Below are 18,897 nucleotides of genomic sequence, written 5' to 3' on the forward strand. Positions count from 1 at the left end.
CCTTCAAGGACCGCAAGGACGCCCTCAGGTACGTGACGCCTCAACTAAGAGTCCTCCATGAATGCAGTCGGGAAGGGATTCCTAGGTGGATCTCGCCTAAGAAGAAAAGAGGGGTGTTAATTAATCACTTTGCAATGCAGTCTGCTGAAAATGATGGGAAGCGCCACTGTGGTCAAAGTTGGAATTGCCGCAAAACACATTTAAAGACCTCCCTACTTGGCACTCAGCATCAAGGGTTGGAATTGGGGGTTAAATCACCAAAAATGATTCCCGGGCGCGGCCGCCGCCGCTGCTCACTGCTCCCCTCACCTCACCTCCCAGGGGGTGATCAAGGGTGATGGCTCAAATGCAGAGAATCATTTCGCCACACCTAGTGTGTGTGTGACAATCATTGCTACTTTAACTTTGAATATTCAACATTCTAGCGCACCTCCGTAATTTGTCACCTTTCATGTGTCAGGTAAACCGCCACGACTACTGTGGGTAGGCGACCATGTGGAAACATGGTTCAGGGGCCCCTGCTGTGAACAATCCATGTGTACTCTGGATGCTTTCACAGTACATCCCGAGTACTATGAATCTTCCATAGTAATAGTTTAACCAAGTATTTGTTGGGCCCCTGGAGGGAGGCCCCCCGCAAAAAAATCTATTTTCCCAGCTCACCTCGTAATGGACCGCAGCGGTACTCAGTTGTAATAAGTAATGACGACCTCAAACAAAACAGAAGAAGTCTGGAAACAAAGTCATAGAGAAGTTTCTTAAGCGCCAAAAATATGACTAAAGTGGTGAAGTTGTATTTTCATTTGCACTTTCAGTTTTATTGACGGTTTATTTATTTTTGAGTCCCTTCTTTTGTTATATATTGGATTAGTATTTATTTTTGGAATCAGCCTGACCTGAGCCTTAATCAACACATGCTGTCATATCATTTGACAAGGCTGTAAACTGTAATTAGGTTAGATATATCCATCCATCCATTTTCTACCGCTTATTCCCTTTGGGGTCGCGGGGGGCGCTGGTGCCTATCTCAGCTACAATCGGGCGGAAGGCGGGGTACAACCTGGACAAGTCGCCAACTCATCGCAGAGGTTAGATGTATTTGTTGAATAATAATAAAACAAAGAGTAAGATTACTAATTGATCGAATAAAATGCTAAGTCATTCATAAACAAGGACGGGGCGAGGGTCAGCACTTTGTGAACAAGTCCGTGAGCAAATTGTCCAACAGTTTAAGAACAACATTTTTCAATGACCTATTGCAAGGAATTTAGGGATTTCACCATCTACGGTCCGTAATATCATCAAAAGGTTCAGAGAATCCGGACAAATCGCTGCACATAAGCAGCATGCCTATGACCTTCCATCCCTCAGGCGGTACTGCATAAAAAACCAAACATTGGTGTGTTAAGGATATCACCACATGGGCTCAAGAAAACTTCATAAATCAACAGTCAATAGCTCCAGTTGGTCACTACATCTGTAAGTGCAAGTTAAAACTCTAATATGCAAAGCGAAAACCATTTATCAACAACACCCAGAAACGCCGCCGGCTTTGCTGAGCCCGAGCTCATCAAAAATAGACTGATACAAAGTGGAAAAGTTTTTGGTGGTCTAACGAGTCCACGTTTGAAATTGTTTTTGGAAACTGTGGATGTCGCGTCCTCCGTACCAAAGAGGAAAAGAACCAATCCGGACTGTTATAGGCGCAGAGTTCAAAAGCCAACATCTGTGATGGTATGGGGGTGTATTAGTGCCCAAGACATGGGTAACTTACACATGTGTGATGGTATGGGGGTGTATTAGTGCCCAAGACATGGGTAACTTACACATGTGTGATGGTATGGGGGTGTATTAGTGAACAAGACATGGGTAACTTACACATGTGTGATGGTATGGGGGTGCATTAGTGCCCAAGACATGGGTAACTTACACATGTGTGATGGTATGGGGGTGTATTAGTGAACAAGACATGGGTAACTTACACATGTGTGATGGTATGGGGGTGTATTAGTGAACAAGACATGGGTAACTTACACATGTGTGATGGTATGGGGGTGTATTAGTGAACAAGACATGGGTAACTTACACATGTGTGATGGTATGGGGGTGTATTAGTGAACAAGACATGGGTAACTTACACATGTGTGATGGTATGGGGGTGTATTAGTGAACAAGACATGGGTAACTTACACATGTGTGATGGTATGGGGGTGTATTAGTGAACAAGACATGGGTAACTTACACATGTGTGATGGTATGGGGGTGTATTAGTGAACAAGACATGGGTAACTTACACATGTGTGATGGTATGGGGGTGTATTAGTGCCCAAGACATGGGTAACTTACACATGTGTGATGGTATGGGGGTGTATTAGTGAACAAGACATGGGTAACTTACACATGTGTGATGGTATGGGGGTGTATTAGTGAACAAGACATGGGTAACTTACACATGTGTGATGGTATGGGGGTGTATTAGTGCCCAAGACATGGGTAACTTACACATGTGTGATGGTATGGGGGTGTATTAGTGCCCAAGACATGGGTAACTTACACATGTGTGATGGTATGGGGGTGCATTAGTGTCCAAGACATGGGTAACTTACACATGTGTGATGGTATGGGGGTGCATTAGTGCCCAAGGCATGGGTAACTTACACATGTGTGATGGTATGGGGGTGTATTAGTGTCCAAGACATGGGTAACTTACACATGTGTGATGGTATGGGGGTGCATTAGTGCCCAAGGCATGGGTAACTTACACATGTGTGATGGTATGGGGGTGTATTAGTGTCCAAGACATGGGTAACTTACACATGTGTGATGGTATGGGGGTGTATTAGTGAACAAGACATGGGTAACTTACACATGTGTGATGGTATGGGGGTGCATTAGTGCCCAAGGCATGGGTAACTTACACATGTGTGATGGTATGGGGGTGCATTAGTGCCCAAGGCATGGGTAACTTACACATGTGTGATGGTATGGGGGTGTATTAGTGAACAAGACATGGGTAACTTACACATGTGTGATGGTATGGGGGTGTATTAGTGTCCAAGACATGGGTAACTTACACATGTGTGATGGTATGGGGGTGTATTAGTGTCCAAGACATGGGTAACTTACACATGTGTGATGGTATGGGGGTGTATTAGTGAACAAGACATGGGTAACTTACACATGTGTGATGGTATGGGGGTGTATTAGTGAACAAGACATGGGTAACTTACACATGTGTGATGGTATGGGGGTGTATTAGTGAACAAGACATGGGTAACTTACACATGTGTGATGGTATGGGGGTGTATTAGTGAACAAGACATGGGTAACTTACACATGTGTGATGGTATGGGGGTGCATTAGTGCCCAAGGCATGGGTAACTTACACATGTGTGATGGTATGGGGGTGTATTAGTGAACAAGACATGGGTAACTTACACATGTGTGATGGTATGGGGGTGTATTAGTGAACAAGACATGGGTAACTTACACATGTGTGATGGTATGGGGGTGCATTAGTGCCCAAGGCATGGGTAACTTACACATGTGTGATGGTATGGGGGTGCATTAGTGCCCAAGGCATGGGTAACTTACACATGTGTGATGGTATGGGGGTGTATTAGTGAACAAGACATGGGTAACTTACACATGTGTGATGGTATGGGGGTGTATTAGTGTCCAAGACATGGGTAACTTACACATGTGTGATGGTATGGGGGTGTATTAGTGTCCAAGACATGGGTAACTTACACATGTGTGATGGTATGGGGGTGTATTAGTGAACAAGACATGGGTAACTTACACATGTGTGATGGTATGGGGGTGTATTAGTGAACAAGACATGGGTAACTTACACATGTGTGATGGTATGGGGGTGTATTAGTGAACAAGACATGGGTAACTTACACATGTGTGATGGTATGGGGGTGCATTAGTGCCCAAGGCATGGGTAACTTACACATGTGTGATGGTATGGGGGTGTATTAGTGAACAAGACATGGGTAACTTACACATGTGTGATGGTATGGGGGTGTATTAGTGTCCAAGACATGGGTAACTTACACATGTGTGATGGTATGGGGGTGTATTAGTGTCCAAGACATGGGTAACTTACACATGTGTGATGGTATGGGGGTGTATTAGTGAACAAGACATGGGTAACTTACACATGTGTGATGGTATGGGGGTGTATTAGTGAACAAGACATGGGTAACTTACACATGTGTGATGGTATGGGGGTGTATTAGTGAACAAGACATGGGTAACTTACACATGTGTGATGGTATGGGGGTGTATTAGTGAACAAGACATGGGTAACTTACACATGTGTGATGGTATGGGGGTGTATTAGTGCCCAAGGCATGGGTAACTTACACATCTGTGAAGGCACCATTAATGCTGAAATGTACATACAGGTTTTGGAGCAACATATGTTGCCATCTATGCAATATTATCTTGGACGCCCCTGCTTATTTCAGCAAGACAATTCCAAGCCACGTGTTACAACAGCGTGGCTTCTTAGCAAAAGAGTGTGAGTACTAGACTGGCCTGCCTGTAGTCCAGACCTCTCTCCTATTGACAATGTGCGGCGCATTATGAAGCCTAAAATACCACAACGGAGACCACGGACTCTCGAACAACTTAAGCTGCACATCAAGTAAGAATGGGAAAGAATTCTACCTGAAAAGCTTCCAAAATTGTGACGGTTTGCTGGCATCGTGGTGTGGTTATTGTTCTCTCGTGGATGCAGTTGAGATGGACACAGCTTGAAGGAAAGAATGATCATTTATTTGACCATAAAAACAGACTAGGAACAGAAAGACTTGCACAAAGGCACTAAGACAAAACAAACAGAAAGCGCTAGCATGTAAGCTAGGGACATTAACAAGGCAGGAATAGCGTGGAAGCTAACAAGTATCAAACAGTCTTCACCACAATGCGGGAAGAGCGACGTCACCTGTTGCATCAAATGGCAAATGAGAACCCGAGAACGAATGGCAAACAAAGGCGGTCTTGAATAAGGAGATAATCACAGAGCAGGTGCCTGAGAAACACAAACGACAGGTGACACAAATACGTAACTATAGAAAGGAAAACAAAACAGGAAGTGCCACCAGGAACTAAGGACATTGAATACTAAACAGATGTGATACAAAATAGAACAAAAACCGGAATATGCCATGATCCAAGTAGTGGATCATGATACCTCAGTTCCCTAACATTTACTGAGTGTTGTTAAAAGGAAAGGCCATGTAACACAGTGGTAAAAATGCCCCTGTGACAACTTTTTTGCAATGCATTACAGCCATTAAATTACAATCAATCAATGTTTATTCATATAGCCCCAAATCACAAATGTCTCAAAGGACTGCACAAATCATTACGACTACAACATCCTCAGAAGAACCCACAAAAGGGCAAGGAAAACTCACACCCAGTGGGCAGGGAGAATTCACATCCAGTGGGACGCCAGTGACAATGCTGACTATGAGAAACCTTGGAGAGGACCTCAGATGTGGGCAACCCCCCCCTCTAGGGGACCGAAAGCAATGGATGTCGAGCGGGTCTAACATGATACTGTGAAAGTTCAACCCATAGTGGATCCAACACAGCCGCGAGAGTCCCGTCCACAGGAAACCATCTCAAGCGGATCAGCAGCGTAGAGATGTCCCCAACCGATACAGGCGAGCGGTCCATCCTGGGTCCCGACGAGCGGTCCATCCTGGGTCTCGACTCTGGACAGCCAGTACTTCATCCATGGTCATCGGACCGGACCCCCTCCACAAGGGAGGGGGGAACATAGGAGAAAGAAAAGAAGCGGCAGATCAACTGGTCTAAAAAGGAGGTCTATTTAAAGGCTAGAGTATACAAATGAGTTTTAAGGTGAGACTTAAATGCTTCTACTGAGGTAGCATCTCGAACTGTTACCGGGAGGGCATTCCAGAGTACTGGAGCCCCAAATGAAAACGCTCTATAGCCCGCAGACTTTTTTGGGGCTTTGGGAATCACTAATAAGCCGGAGTCCTTTGAACGCAGATTTCTTGCCGGGACATATGGTACAATACAATCGGCAAGATAGGATGGAGCTAGACAGTGTAGTATTTTATACGTAAGTAGTAAAACCTTAAAGTCACATCTTAAGTGCACAGGAAGCCAGTGCAGGTGAGCCAGTACAGGTATATATGTATGTATATATGTATATAAAGGTATATACAGTATAGGTATATATGTATGTATATATGTATATAAAGGTATATACAGTATAGGTATATATGTATGTATATATATATAAAGGTATATACAGTATAGGTATATATGTATGTATATATGTATATAAAGGTATATACAGTATAGGTATATATGTATGTATATATGTATATAAAGGTATATACAGTACAGGTATATATGTATGTATATATGTATATAAAGGTATATACAGTACAGGCGTAATGTGATCAAACTTTCTTGTTCTTGTCAAAAGTCTAGCAGCCGCATTTTGTACCAACTGTAATCTTTTAATGCTAGACATGGGGAGACCCCAAAATAATACGTTACAGTAGTCGAGACGTAACAAACGCATGGATAATGATCTCGGCGTCTTTAGTGGACAAAATGGAGCGAATTTTAGCGATATTACGGAGATGAAAGAAAGCCGTTTTAGTAACGCTTTTAATGTGTGACTCAAAGGAGAGAGTTGGGTCGAAGATAATACCCAGATTCTTTATCGTGTCGCCTTGTTTAATTGTTTGGTTGTCAAATGTTAGAGTTGTATTATTAAATAGAGGTCGGTGTCTAGCAGGACCGATAATCAGCATTTCCGTTTTTTTGGCGTTAAGTTGCAGAAAGTTAGCGGACATCCATTGTTTAATTTCATTAAGACACGCTTCCAGCTGACTACTAAGTTAATGATTATTTGCAAAAAATGTTCGAACTCCATCCATCCATTTTCTAGCGCTTATTCTCTTTGGGATTGCGGGGGGCGCTGGTGCCTATCTCTGCTACAGTCGGGCAGAAGGCGGCGTACACCCTGGCCAAGTCGCCACCTCATCACAGGGCCAAAATGTTCGAACTGAAAAACTTAAATATCTTGTCCTTGCAGTCTATTCAATTGAATATAAGTTGAAAAGGATTTGAAAATCATTGTATTCTGTTTTTATTGACGAATTACACAAGGGGGCCGACTTCACAGGTTTTGGGTTTTGTACATGAGGGCCCATGTTGTTCGCTTTCTGGAAATGTGGCCAACAAATGAATTCCGTAGAACATCCCTGGCCTAAAGGTCTGTGCAAGTACTTTAGTGCAGTCAGAACTGAGGTGCATTTCACACTTACAGAACAGGAAACTAAAAGCTAAATAATCCCTGGCCCAGCAACTACCAGACCGGTCGACCTGTCATTATTAGCTTTTGTCATCTTTGATGCACTAATTGAATATTTCCAGAGCACCTGCTCTCGTCTACGCCACACACACTAATTAGATTGGGAGTGACAAGGCCAAGCTCTCCGCTGAGGCCGGCAGTCGGGCCTCATTTAGGGCTGCAACAGTACCCCCCCCCCACCACCAGTTGCATTGATCTGGCTTGGGAAACGCGATAATGGCGAAGATGAACGACGTGCAGCTTTTGAGATGACAAGCCTCAGTGGTTCCCCTGGTCGCCCGTGTCGCCCACCCACGTGAACGCTGCTGAGCCCGTCCAAGCGTTCCCCCCGTAGTCCGGTAATTTCCACTAATGTCATCGCCGCCGGTCCTTAAAGAGACGGACGGGAGGACACCTCATCGTTGCGGGAAAAGGCTTTAACTTCCCATTTCTTTGCAGATATGGCGCTGGTCTCATCAGAGGCGTGCTGGAGTACAAGGCCCTCATTGATACGTAAGTCCGCGTCAGTGACAATTAGTCAGATTGCAACGGAGACTCACTGTGAGCGCGACTGTCTCTCAGGCGAGCGCTCCCGGTGGAGTTCGCCCGAGGCCAGCTGGCCGGGACTCCTCTGTGCATGGAGCAGTACGGCCGCCTGTTCACCTCCTACCGCTACCCGGGCCTGAAAACAGACACGCTAAAGGTCCAGATGAACGCAGCCTCCTCGGCGTCGGAACACGTCATCGTGGCGTGCAAGAACCAGGTCAGGGCGCTGACGGTCGCAGTTCTACGTGAGAAGAAACGATACCGATGCATGCATGCGTTCTCTCCATATGTGCATTTTAGCTGATTGTTGGAGTAAAGACACAATCCCGACTTACAAACTGCAGGTTGATTGGGGATATTTAGTCTGTTTGCTTCCTCTATCGGATTTTTTAATGTCAGTGTGAACGTGCAATTCCGACCATTCATATGTGGAAATATATGTATTTGTGTATATATATATATATATATATATACAGTATATATGTATATATATACTGTATATATATATATATATATACAGTATATATGTATATATATACATACATATATACACAAATGTATTTATATACATCTATGTATGTATATATATACGTATATACTGTGTATATATATACATTGATGTATATTTACATATATGTATATAGATGTATGATTGTATATATATATATATATATATATATATACACATGGATGTATACATACATGAATATTTATACATATATGTACAGTATGCATATATACATATATGTATGTGTATATATATATATCCATCCATCCATTTTCTACCGTTTGTATATATATATATATATACATATATGAATATTTATACATATATGTACAGTATGCATATGTGTGTGTATATATATATATATATATATATATATATATCCATCCATCCTTTTTCTACCGCTTATATATATATATATATATATATATATATATATATATATATATATATATATATATATATATATATATATATACACACACATACACATATATATATATATATATATATGTATATATACATCCTGTATGCATATGTATAAATATTCATATATGTATACATACATATATATATACATCTATATATATGTAAAAATACATCAATATATATATACAGTATATATACATTCATATATATGTACAGTATATATGTATATATATATATATATATATATACACATACATAGATGTATATATATATACATCTATGTATATATATATACACATGCATACAAATATGTATATATACACATGTATATATACATAGATGTATATATACACATATATATGTAAATATATTCATATTTATATATATACATATATGTACAGTATATATACATACATACGTATGTACGTACGTACGTACGTATGTATGTATATATATATATATATATATATATATATAGTACAGGCCAAAAGTTTGGACATTTCAATGTTTTTTTTTTGATTTTCATGACTATTTACATTGGTATCATGACTGTTGTCCTGATACCAATATTATTTTGATACTTTTCGGTACTTTTCTAACTAAAGGGGACCAGAAAAAATTGCATTATTGGCTTTATTTTAACAAAAAAAATCTTACGGTGTGGCACACCAGTACTTTTCAGAGGAGGTATGGTACCGAATATGATTCTTTAGTATCGCGGAACTATACTAATACCCGCATACCAGTTACTATGGTAATCTACGCCACAGCAGGTCAGACGAGGCACCAAGCAGTGTGGCTGGAGAGCATTTCCACTGAGTGTTTCCAGAGCAACCAGCCTGAAATGTGGGTGTCAGGGACAGACGCAGAATGAGATTTTTACAAGAAAGTTCTAAAGCTTAGTGATATATCAGATTGTAGGTGGGATTTATGTTTTACCCTTTGCGTTCATATTTTGCTGTGTTTGTTGCATTTGGCTTGATTATAAAATATGTTAATTGAGTGGGGGGGGGGGGGGGGGGTGACGTTCATATGTTGTCAATATTCAGGGTTTTATCTTTCATAGAAGACATTTAAATTCCATTCCGTTTTTAAGGCGGTCTGTCATAACGTTTTTAGCATTCAATCAGACTTTATTGTGAGGTTTTGTATTAGTTTTCCTAAAAAATAGATATACCGGCCCCCAGACACATTTTTTTCTCTAAATTTGGCCCCCCGAGTCAAAATAATTGCCCAGGCCTGATCTTACAGCTAAATAAATTGGACCAGAGGCCAACAATGTTGATCAGGACATCCCATTTTCTACCACTTATTCCCTTTTGGGGTCGCTGGCGCCTATCTCAGCTACAATCGGGCGGAAGGCGGGGTACACCCTGGACAAGTCGCCACCTCATCGCAGGGCCAACACAGATAGACAGACAACATTCACACACTAGGGCCAATTTAGTGTTGCCAATCAACCTATCCCCAGGTGCATGTCTTTGGAGGTGGGAGGAAGCCGGAGTACCCGGAGGGAACTCACGCATTCACGGGGAGAACATGCAAACTCCACACAGAAAGATCCCGAGCCTGGATTTGAACCCAGGACTGCAGTACCTTCGTATTGTGAGGCAGACGCACTAACCCCTCTTCCACCGTGATCAATCTTAAATCAAACTGAAGGACTGCAGAGTTATCTGGACGTGGTTCCTAAAGCCATCAATCTGCCTCGAGGGCCCCTCCCCTAGAGAGATAGCGTCGCTTAACTGAATTACAACTGATTCCATCTGCCACTTTGCCGGAGAGCTTCTCCAGTCCCATGTTTACCTGATTACAAGACACGGAATACTCTACCTATTTCGGGGGGGGGTGACTGGCACTTTTACACATGAGTATTCTGAAATTCCTTTGCGTTTATTCGGTTAGAAAAAGTAGTTTCTATTTTGTTGCAGTTTTTCGTGTTGGATGTCGTGGCCAACAGCAAGCCGCTCACTGAGGAGGAGCTCTTATCCCAACTGGAGAAAATCACGTCAATGGCCGGAAAGGAGAAAGAAAGATCCCCTCCTTTCGGTATCCTGACGTCGGATGGGAGGACAGAGTGGGCGCAAGCCAGGGACATCCTGACAAAAGGTCCTCGCGGTCTGTTCGGCAATAATGAAGACACATCGACTCACAAGTTTGTCCGTCCGCTAGATCAAACCAACAGGGACTCTTTGGGACTGATCGAGAGTTGCCTCTGTGTGCTTTGCCTGGATGAAGCCAGTGGGATGAAGCCCAGTGACACAAACCGAGCCCTGCTGATGCTTCACGGTGGCGGCCGGGAGAAAAATGGTGCAAATCGCTGGTACGACAAGTCCATGCAGGTAAGACCGATGACATGTCCACTGTCTGGGAGTTTGATTCATCACTTGGAACATTTTTTTCCCCTTTCAGTTTGTTGTAGGAATGGACGGGATATGCGGAGTGGTGTGCGACCATTCCCCGTTTGAGGGCGTTGTTCTGGTGCAATGCTCAGAATATCTGACTAAATACGTGTAAGTGGGGGGGAGAGGGGTCGCTGAAATGCGGGAAAAAGGACATTTGTTCTTCTGAACAGGGCTGGGACTCCATCAGAGGCCGGGAAACAGGCTAGCGTCAGAAAGCTTCCTGCTCCGAGAAGACTGCTATGGAAATGCAACCCGCAAATCCAGGGACTGTTCGGGGCATCGGGAGAGCGACTCCAGAGGCAAATTAAGACAATTCCAGAGAGTCCGTATTTAAAGGCCTACTGAAAGCCACTACTAGCCACCACACAGTCCGATAGTTTATAGATCAATGATGAAATATTAACATTGCAACACATGCCAATACGGCCGCTTTAGTTTACTAAATTACAATTTTAAATTTCCCGTGGAGTTTCTTGTTGAAAACGTCGCGGAATGATGACGTGTCGAGTTGGAGGGGACATGCTAGATCAGCACGACTAGCGGCTAAAGGTCGTCTCTTTTCATCGCTAGAGCCCCAAAAAAGTCTGTGGGCTATAGAGCGGTTTCCGTTCGGGCTCCAGTACTCTGGAATGCCCTCCGGTAACAGTTTGAGATGCTACCTCAGTAGAAGCATTTAAGTCTCACCTTAAAACTCATCTGTATACTCTAGCCTTTAAATAGACCTCCTTTTTAGACCAGTTGATCTGTCACTTCTTTTCTTTCTCCTATGTCCCCCCCCCCTCCCTTGTGGAGGGGGTCCGGTCCGATGACCATGGATGAAGTACTGGCTGTCCAGAGTCGAGACCCAGGATGGACCGCTCGTCTGTATCGATTGGGGACATCTCTACACTGCTGATCCGCCTCCGCTTGAGATGGTCTCCTGTGGACGGGACTCTCGCTGCTGTCTTGGATCCGCTTTGGACTGAACTCTCGCGGCTGTGTTGGAGCCACTATGGATTGAACTTTCACAGTATCATGTTAGACCCGCTCGACATCCATTGCTTTCGGTCCCCTAGAGGGGGGGGTTGCCCACATCTGAGGTCCTCTCCAAGGTTTCTCATAGTCAGCATTGTCACTGGCGTCCCACTGGATGTGAATTCTCCCTGCCCACTGGGTGTGAGTTTTCCTTGCCCTTTTGTGGGTTCTTCCGAGGATGTCGTAGTCGTAATGATTTGTGCAGTCCTTTGAGACATTTGTGATTTGGGGCTATATAAATAAACATTGATTGATTGATTGATCGCATAATTACACAGTAATTTGGACATCTGTGTTGCTGAATCTTTTGCAATTTGTTCAATTAATAATGGAGACGTCAAAGAAGAATGCTGTTGGTGGAAAGCGGTGGATTGCAGCTGCCTTTAGCACCGAGACACAGCCGGTGTTTCTTTGTTTGTTGTGAAGCTGCGTTCAAGCCAACATGTTTCTCTACGTCAACCAGCATGTTTTTGGATGGGAAAACTGTGATATATATCTTACCGGAGACATCATTGGATTATTCGTCCTCCTGCAGTAGCTGTTTAAAAGGCAGCTGTGAGCTTGGCTTCTCTCTGAGACACTGCGTGTTCACCGCAGCCACCCGACCTCGAGGTATGTCTTTACAATCTCACTAAAACACTATTTAAACAATACGCAGATAAGAGATCTTCCAGAATTATCCTAGTAAATGTGTCTAATTACATCTGAAACGCTCACACTGCCGCCGCCCGGAGCCGTCGCTTTTTATTTAGTTTTTTTCTAGTCCTTCACTATCAATACCCTCATTCACAAATCGCTCAAATTAATGGGGAAATTGTCGCTTTCTCGGTTCCGAATAATTGCTCTTACTGCTGGTGGCTATAATTATAAACAATGTGAGGATGTGAGGAGCTCTACAACTCGCGACGTCACGCTACTTCCGGTACAGGCAGGGCTTTTTTATTAGCGACCAAAAGTTGCGAACTTTATCGTGGATGTTCTCTACTAAATCCTTTCAGCAAAAATATGGCAATATCGCGAAATGATGAAGTATGACACATAGAATGGACCTGCTATCCCCGTTTGAATATGAAAATCTCATAGCGTAGTAGGCCTAAGTATTCATTAAAAACAAAGCAGTTGTTTTAACAAAACCCAAAACACAGTGAAGTTTGGTACGTTTGTAAATTGTAAATAAAAACAGAAGACAATGATTAGTAAATCTTTTCCAACTTGAATAGACTGAAAAAACTAAATATTTAATGTTAGACCTGAGATAGTTCAGTCTTTTTTTTGGAAAAAGTTGGCACAGGGGCATCCATTGCTTTGCTCCTCTCCAAGGTTCTCATAGTCATCATTGTCACCGACGTCCCACTGGTGTGAGTTTTTCCTTGCCCTTATGTGGCCTACCGAGGATGTCGTGGTGGTTTGTGCAGCCCTTTGAGACACTAGTGATTTAGGGCTGTATAAGTAAACATTGATTGATTGATTGATTGATTGATTTCAGTAGCTTTAAAGTCTTGTGTCGTTCCTCCAGGCTGGTGAATAATCTGGACATGGAGGTTTTCAAATTCAAAGACTACGGCAAAGAATTCATCAAGAAGCAGAAAATGAGTCCGGACGCGTTTGTGCAAGTCGCCCTGCAGCTTGCATTTTTCAAGTAAATCTGTTGTCCATTTTCTCTCCGACGATCTCGAGGAGGTTCCACGCGTCTTTTGTTTTTTTGGTGTGCCGCAGGTGCAACGGGAGGCTGGTCTCCACGTACGAGAGCGCGTCCATCAGACGCTTCCGGAACGGCCGGGTGGATAACATTCGCTCGGCCACCGCCGAAGCCTTGGCCTTTGTCGAATCCATGACGGATGAGAGGACCGCGTACGCCGTGAGACATTTTTCTCGTATTTGATCCCCATGTTGGTTTTCTCCAGCTCAAACAGATGATCCTACTACACATCTTAGACTTCCATTTAAAAATGATGAAAGAGTTTTTGGTGAAACCCACCTTTTTTTTCTAAATGTTCTTCCAGGATTCGGAGAAAATGAAAAGACTGAGGGATGCCATCAATGCCCAGACCAACTACACCATTGCAGTAAGTGTGCCTAAACAACTCCTGGAGTCCTTGTGTAATTCGTAAATAAAAACGGAATAAAATGATTTACAAAACTTATATTCAAATGAACGGACTGCAAAGACAAGATATTTAATGCTCGAACTGAGAAACTACTTTTTTTTTGCAAATAATCATTAACTTAGAATTTAATGGCAGCAACACATTGCAAAAGTTTGCACAGTGGCATTTTTACCACTGTGTTACATGGCCTTTCCTTTTAACAACACTTAGTAAACGTTTGGGAACTGAGGACACAAATTTTTCAAGCTTTTCAGGTGGAATTCTTTCCCATTCTTGCTTGACGTACAGCTTAAGTTGTTCAACAGTCCAGGGTCTCCGTTGTAACACGTGGCTTGGCATTGTCTTGCTGAAATAAGCAGGGGCGTCCATGTTAACGTTACTTGGATGGCAACATATGTTGCTCCAACACCTGTATGTACCTTTCAGCATTAATTTTGCCTTCACAGATGTGCAAGTTACCCATGCCTTGGGCACTAATACACCCCCATACCATCACAAATGCTGGCTTTTGAACTTTGCGCCTATAACAATACGGATGGTTCTTTTCCTCTTTGTTCGGGAGGACACGATATCCACAGTTTCCAAAAACAAATTGGAAATGTGGACTTCTCCGCCCACCAAAAACTTTTCCACTTTGTATCGATGAGCTCGGGCTCAGCTAAGCCGGCGGCGTTTCTGGGTGTTGTTGATAAATGGCTTTCGCTTTGCATAGTAGAGTTTTAACTTGCACTTACAGATGTAGCGACGAACTGCAGTTACTGACAGTGGTTTTCTCAAGTGTTCCTGAACCCATGTGATGATATCCTTTACACACTGATGTCACTTTTTCAATCAATCAATCAATGTTTACTTATATAGCCCTAAATCACTAGTGTCTCAAAGGGCTGCACAAACCACTACGACATCCTTGGTAGGCCCACATAAGGGCAAGGAAAACTCACACCCAGTGGGACATCGGTGACAATGATGACTATGAGAACCTTGGAGAGGAGGAAAGCAATGGATGTCGAGCGGGTCTAACATGATACTGTGAAAGTTCAATCCATAATGGATCCAACACAGTCGCGAGAGTCCAGTCCAAAGCGGATCCAACACAGCAGCGAGAGTCCCGTTCACAGCGGAGCCAGCAGGAAACCATCCCAAGCGGAGGCGGATCTTTTTGATGCATTACCGCCTGAGGGAGACGGTCCGTAATATCTTGCTTACGTGCAGTGATTTCTCTGAACCTTTTGATGATATTACGGACCGCAGATGGTGAAATCCCTAAATTGCTTGCGATAGCTTGTTGAAAAATTTGTTCTTAAACTGTTTTGACCATTTGCTCACGTATTTGTTCACATCCCTGTTTCATGGAAGCTGCTTATATACCCAATCACGGAACCAACCTGTTCCTAATAAGCCTGTTCACCTGTGGGATGTTCCAAATAAGTGTTTGATGAGCATTCCTCAACTTTCTCTGTCTTTTTTTGCGAAACATGTTGCAGGCATCAAAATCATCAAATGAGCTAATATTTGCAAAACACAACTAAGTTTTCCAGTTCAAACGATAAGTATGTTGTCTTTGCAATCTATTCAATGGAATTGAAACCAGTGAAGTTGGCACATTTACACAACGTACCAACTTCACTGGTTTTGGTGTTTGCACTTTAAAACGTGCTGTTAATGGTAAATGGGTTGTACTTGTATAGCGCTTTTCAAGGTACTCAAAGTGCTTTGACACTATTTCCTCATTCACACACTGATGGAGGGAGCTGCCATGCAAGGCGCTAACCACGACCCATCAGGAGCAAGGGTGAAGTGTCCTGCTCAAGGACACAACGGACGTGACTAGGTTGGTAGAAGCTGGGGATTGAACCAGGAACCCTCAGGTTGCTGGCACGGCCACTCTCCCAACCGCGCCACGCCGTCCCCAAACACCAACACGAAGGCTTGAGAATGTCTCAGCTTGGCATCAAAGCAGATAAAGCCCTGAAGGCTCTAAGAACTCTTCTGGCACCTGGGCGCAAGGTCTTTAGTGCTTCCAATTCTCGCTCCTGTTGTCAAAATGCAAGAAGAAATCCTTGACGAACATGTTCTTTAAGGCTATAACAGGAATGGCAATAGACAATCACCTCCTTGGACTACTGAAGACTTCAAAGGAGCTCAACATGGAGTGTCCCGAGATCTTTTGCGACGAGACCTATCTGACCAGTAACCAGTTCATCCTTTCGACCAGTCAGGTTAGGTCCACTTCACGGCTTGAAAATCCAGTCAACGCCACGTCAAAGTGGCTCTGAATGTCCATCCCCTGTGGTCCTCAGGTGCCCACCACCGTGGAAATGTTCTGCTGCTACGGCCCGGTGGTGCCCAACGGCTACGGCGCCTGTTACAACCCGCGGCCCGACCACATCGTCTTCTGCGTGTCCAGTTTCTGGGAGAGCACGCAGACCAGCTCGGCGGTGTTCGCCAAAGCTCTGAACGAGGGCCTGCTGGAAATCCAGGATCTGTGCAACGCTGCTGCGACCGAGCTGGCGCAGGGAACCGGCAAGCCTCACCGATCAGGGACGTAATATGTTGAGGGGGATCACATGTGCAAGACCGAGATGCAAGGCCTTACATGTACAGTATATGTGACTAGATTTGACTTGTGTTTTGTGACTCAGCAGACTCGAGAAGTCTGCTGCCTTTAGGAAACCGAAGCCATGTCCTCGTTACGACAACTCCTCTATCAGACTGTGGCTGACATGAGTGATCTCAATGAACTCCAACATATATCCACGCAGTAGCGTAGTCCATGTAGAGCAGGCCTGGGCAAGTATTTAGAGAAACAAAATGTGCCTGGGGGCCGGTATATCTTTTTTTTAGGAACACTAATACAAAACCTCACACTAATGTCTGATTGAATGCTAAAAAAGTAATGGAATTGTACATTTTTTCTATGAAAGATAAAACACTGAATATTGATAAAATATGAACGTCACATCCTCTTTCGATCGACATATTTTACAATCAAGTGAAACGCAACAAACAGTGAAATATGAATGCGAAAGGTAAAAAATAAACCCACCTACAATCTTATATATCACTAAGCTTTAGAACTTTGTTGTGAAAAATCTCCGCCCGCCTCTGTGGAAACGCTTCCCGCCCACAATACTTGGTGCCTCGTCTGAGCTGCTGTGTCGTAGATGACCAAAGTAACTGATCCCAAAGCGCAGATTCCAACCATTGAAGTACTTTGAATAGTTCAAAGACTTACGGTCGCTAGAAAACATCCCCGCACATCATAATGGCAGCTTCGGTTTCCATCTTAAAGATCTAAAAATATATATCTGATTTTTAGGAACTGTCAGGTTCAAACACTGATGACATCTATTAAACAAGACAAAGGGCAAAGAATCAAACAGAGACAGAATTAAATTTGGACTCAGATCTGAGGAGAGACATGGCCACTGTACTATCTGTACAGTCCGACACCACCCTCTGCCATTTGACTTTCTCCCACCCCCTTCGTACAGCTGCTTCCTGAGGGAAGTGGGTCGTAAACAGCGTTGCCCTCGGTCACTGAACAGTTCGAAGAGAGTTCGTCAAATAGTTCAAAGAGAGTTCAATAAAATACTTCAAAGAGAGTTCGTAAAATACTTCAAAAAGATTGCCTCTGGAAGTTGGGAAAATCCTGCCATCTGTCCACTTTGAAGTCCCAGTGGAGTTTTACGAGCCTTCTTCTTGGTTGGTTTCAAAGACAGCCTTTTGTCTTCTTGTCAGAAACACAATGTAATACTAAGTTTTTCGTGATAAATTAGAATCAATTATTCTAACAGGAACACTAATTCAAAACCTTGCAATTAAGTCTGATTAAATGCTAAAAATGTTACGACAGACCAACCTAAAAAAAACGTAATGGAATTTTAAATTTTTCTATGAAGGATAAAACACTGAATATTGACAAAATATGATCGTCACACCCCCTTTCGATCGACATATTTTACAGTCAAGTGAAACGCAACAAAAATGCAACGACACTGAAATATGAACGGGAAGGGTAAAAAATAAACCCACCTACAATCTGATATATCACTAAGTTTTAGAACTTTGTAGTGAAAATCTCCTTCCGTGTCTGTGGAAACGCTTTCCACCCACACTGCTTGGTGCCTCGTCTGAGCTGCTGTGACCTAGATGACCATAGTAACTAATTAGATGACCATAGTAACTAATTAGATGACCATAGTAACTAATTAGATGACCATAGTAACTAATTAGATGACCATAGTAACTAATTAGATGACCATAGTAACTAATTAGACTACCATAGTAACTAATTAGATGACCATAGTAATTATTGGATGACCATAGTAACTCATTAGATGACCATAGTAACTCATTAGATGACCATAGTAACTCATTAGATGACCATAGTAACTAATTAGATGACCATAGTAACTAATTACATGAACATAGTAACTAATTAGATGACTATAGTAACTAATTAGATGACCATAGTAACTAATTAGATGACCATAGTAACTAATTACATGACCATAGTAACTAATTAGATGA

General features: G+C 42.9%; 1 protein-coding gene across 1 annotated transcript in view; it reads left to right on the plus strand.

The window, feature by feature from the left end:
• Window positions 1–18,663, plus strand: part of LOC133558299 (choline O-acetyltransferase-like) — a 27,829-nt gene extending 9,166 nt beyond the window's left edge. The window contains exons 4-15 of the mRNA XM_061909562.1: window positions 1–28; window positions 7,817–7,870; window positions 7,940–8,120; window positions 10,769–10,946; window positions 11,010–11,179; window positions 11,250–11,350; window positions 11,413–11,541; window positions 13,773–13,895; window positions 13,973–14,114; window positions 14,260–14,322; window positions 16,446–16,583; window positions 16,665–18,663. The exon at window positions 1–28 is cut by the window's left edge and continues 91 nt beyond it. Of these exons, the coding sequence (XP_061765546.1) occupies window positions 1–28; window positions 7,817–7,870; window positions 7,940–8,120; window positions 10,769–10,946; window positions 11,010–11,179; window positions 11,250–11,350; window positions 11,413–11,541; window positions 13,773–13,895; window positions 13,973–14,114; window positions 14,260–14,322; window positions 16,446–16,583; window positions 16,665–16,913 (1,556 nt within the window). The 3' untranslated portion in view covers window positions 16,914–18,663. The remainder of the gene's footprint in view (window positions 29–7,816; window positions 7,871–7,939; window positions 8,121–10,768; window positions 10,947–11,009; window positions 11,180–11,249; window positions 11,351–11,412; window positions 11,542–13,772; window positions 13,896–13,972; window positions 14,115–14,259; window positions 14,323–16,445; window positions 16,584–16,664) is intronic.
• The last annotated feature ends 234 nt before the right edge of the window (window positions 18,664–18,897 follow it).

Source organism: Nerophis ophidion, linkage group LG08, assembly GCF_033978795.1.
Source record: "Nerophis ophidion isolate RoL-2023_Sa linkage group LG08, RoL_Noph_v1.0, whole genome shotgun sequence".
NCBI classification, from domain to species: Eukaryota; Metazoa; Chordata; class Actinopteri; order Syngnathiformes; family Syngnathidae; genus Nerophis; species Nerophis ophidion.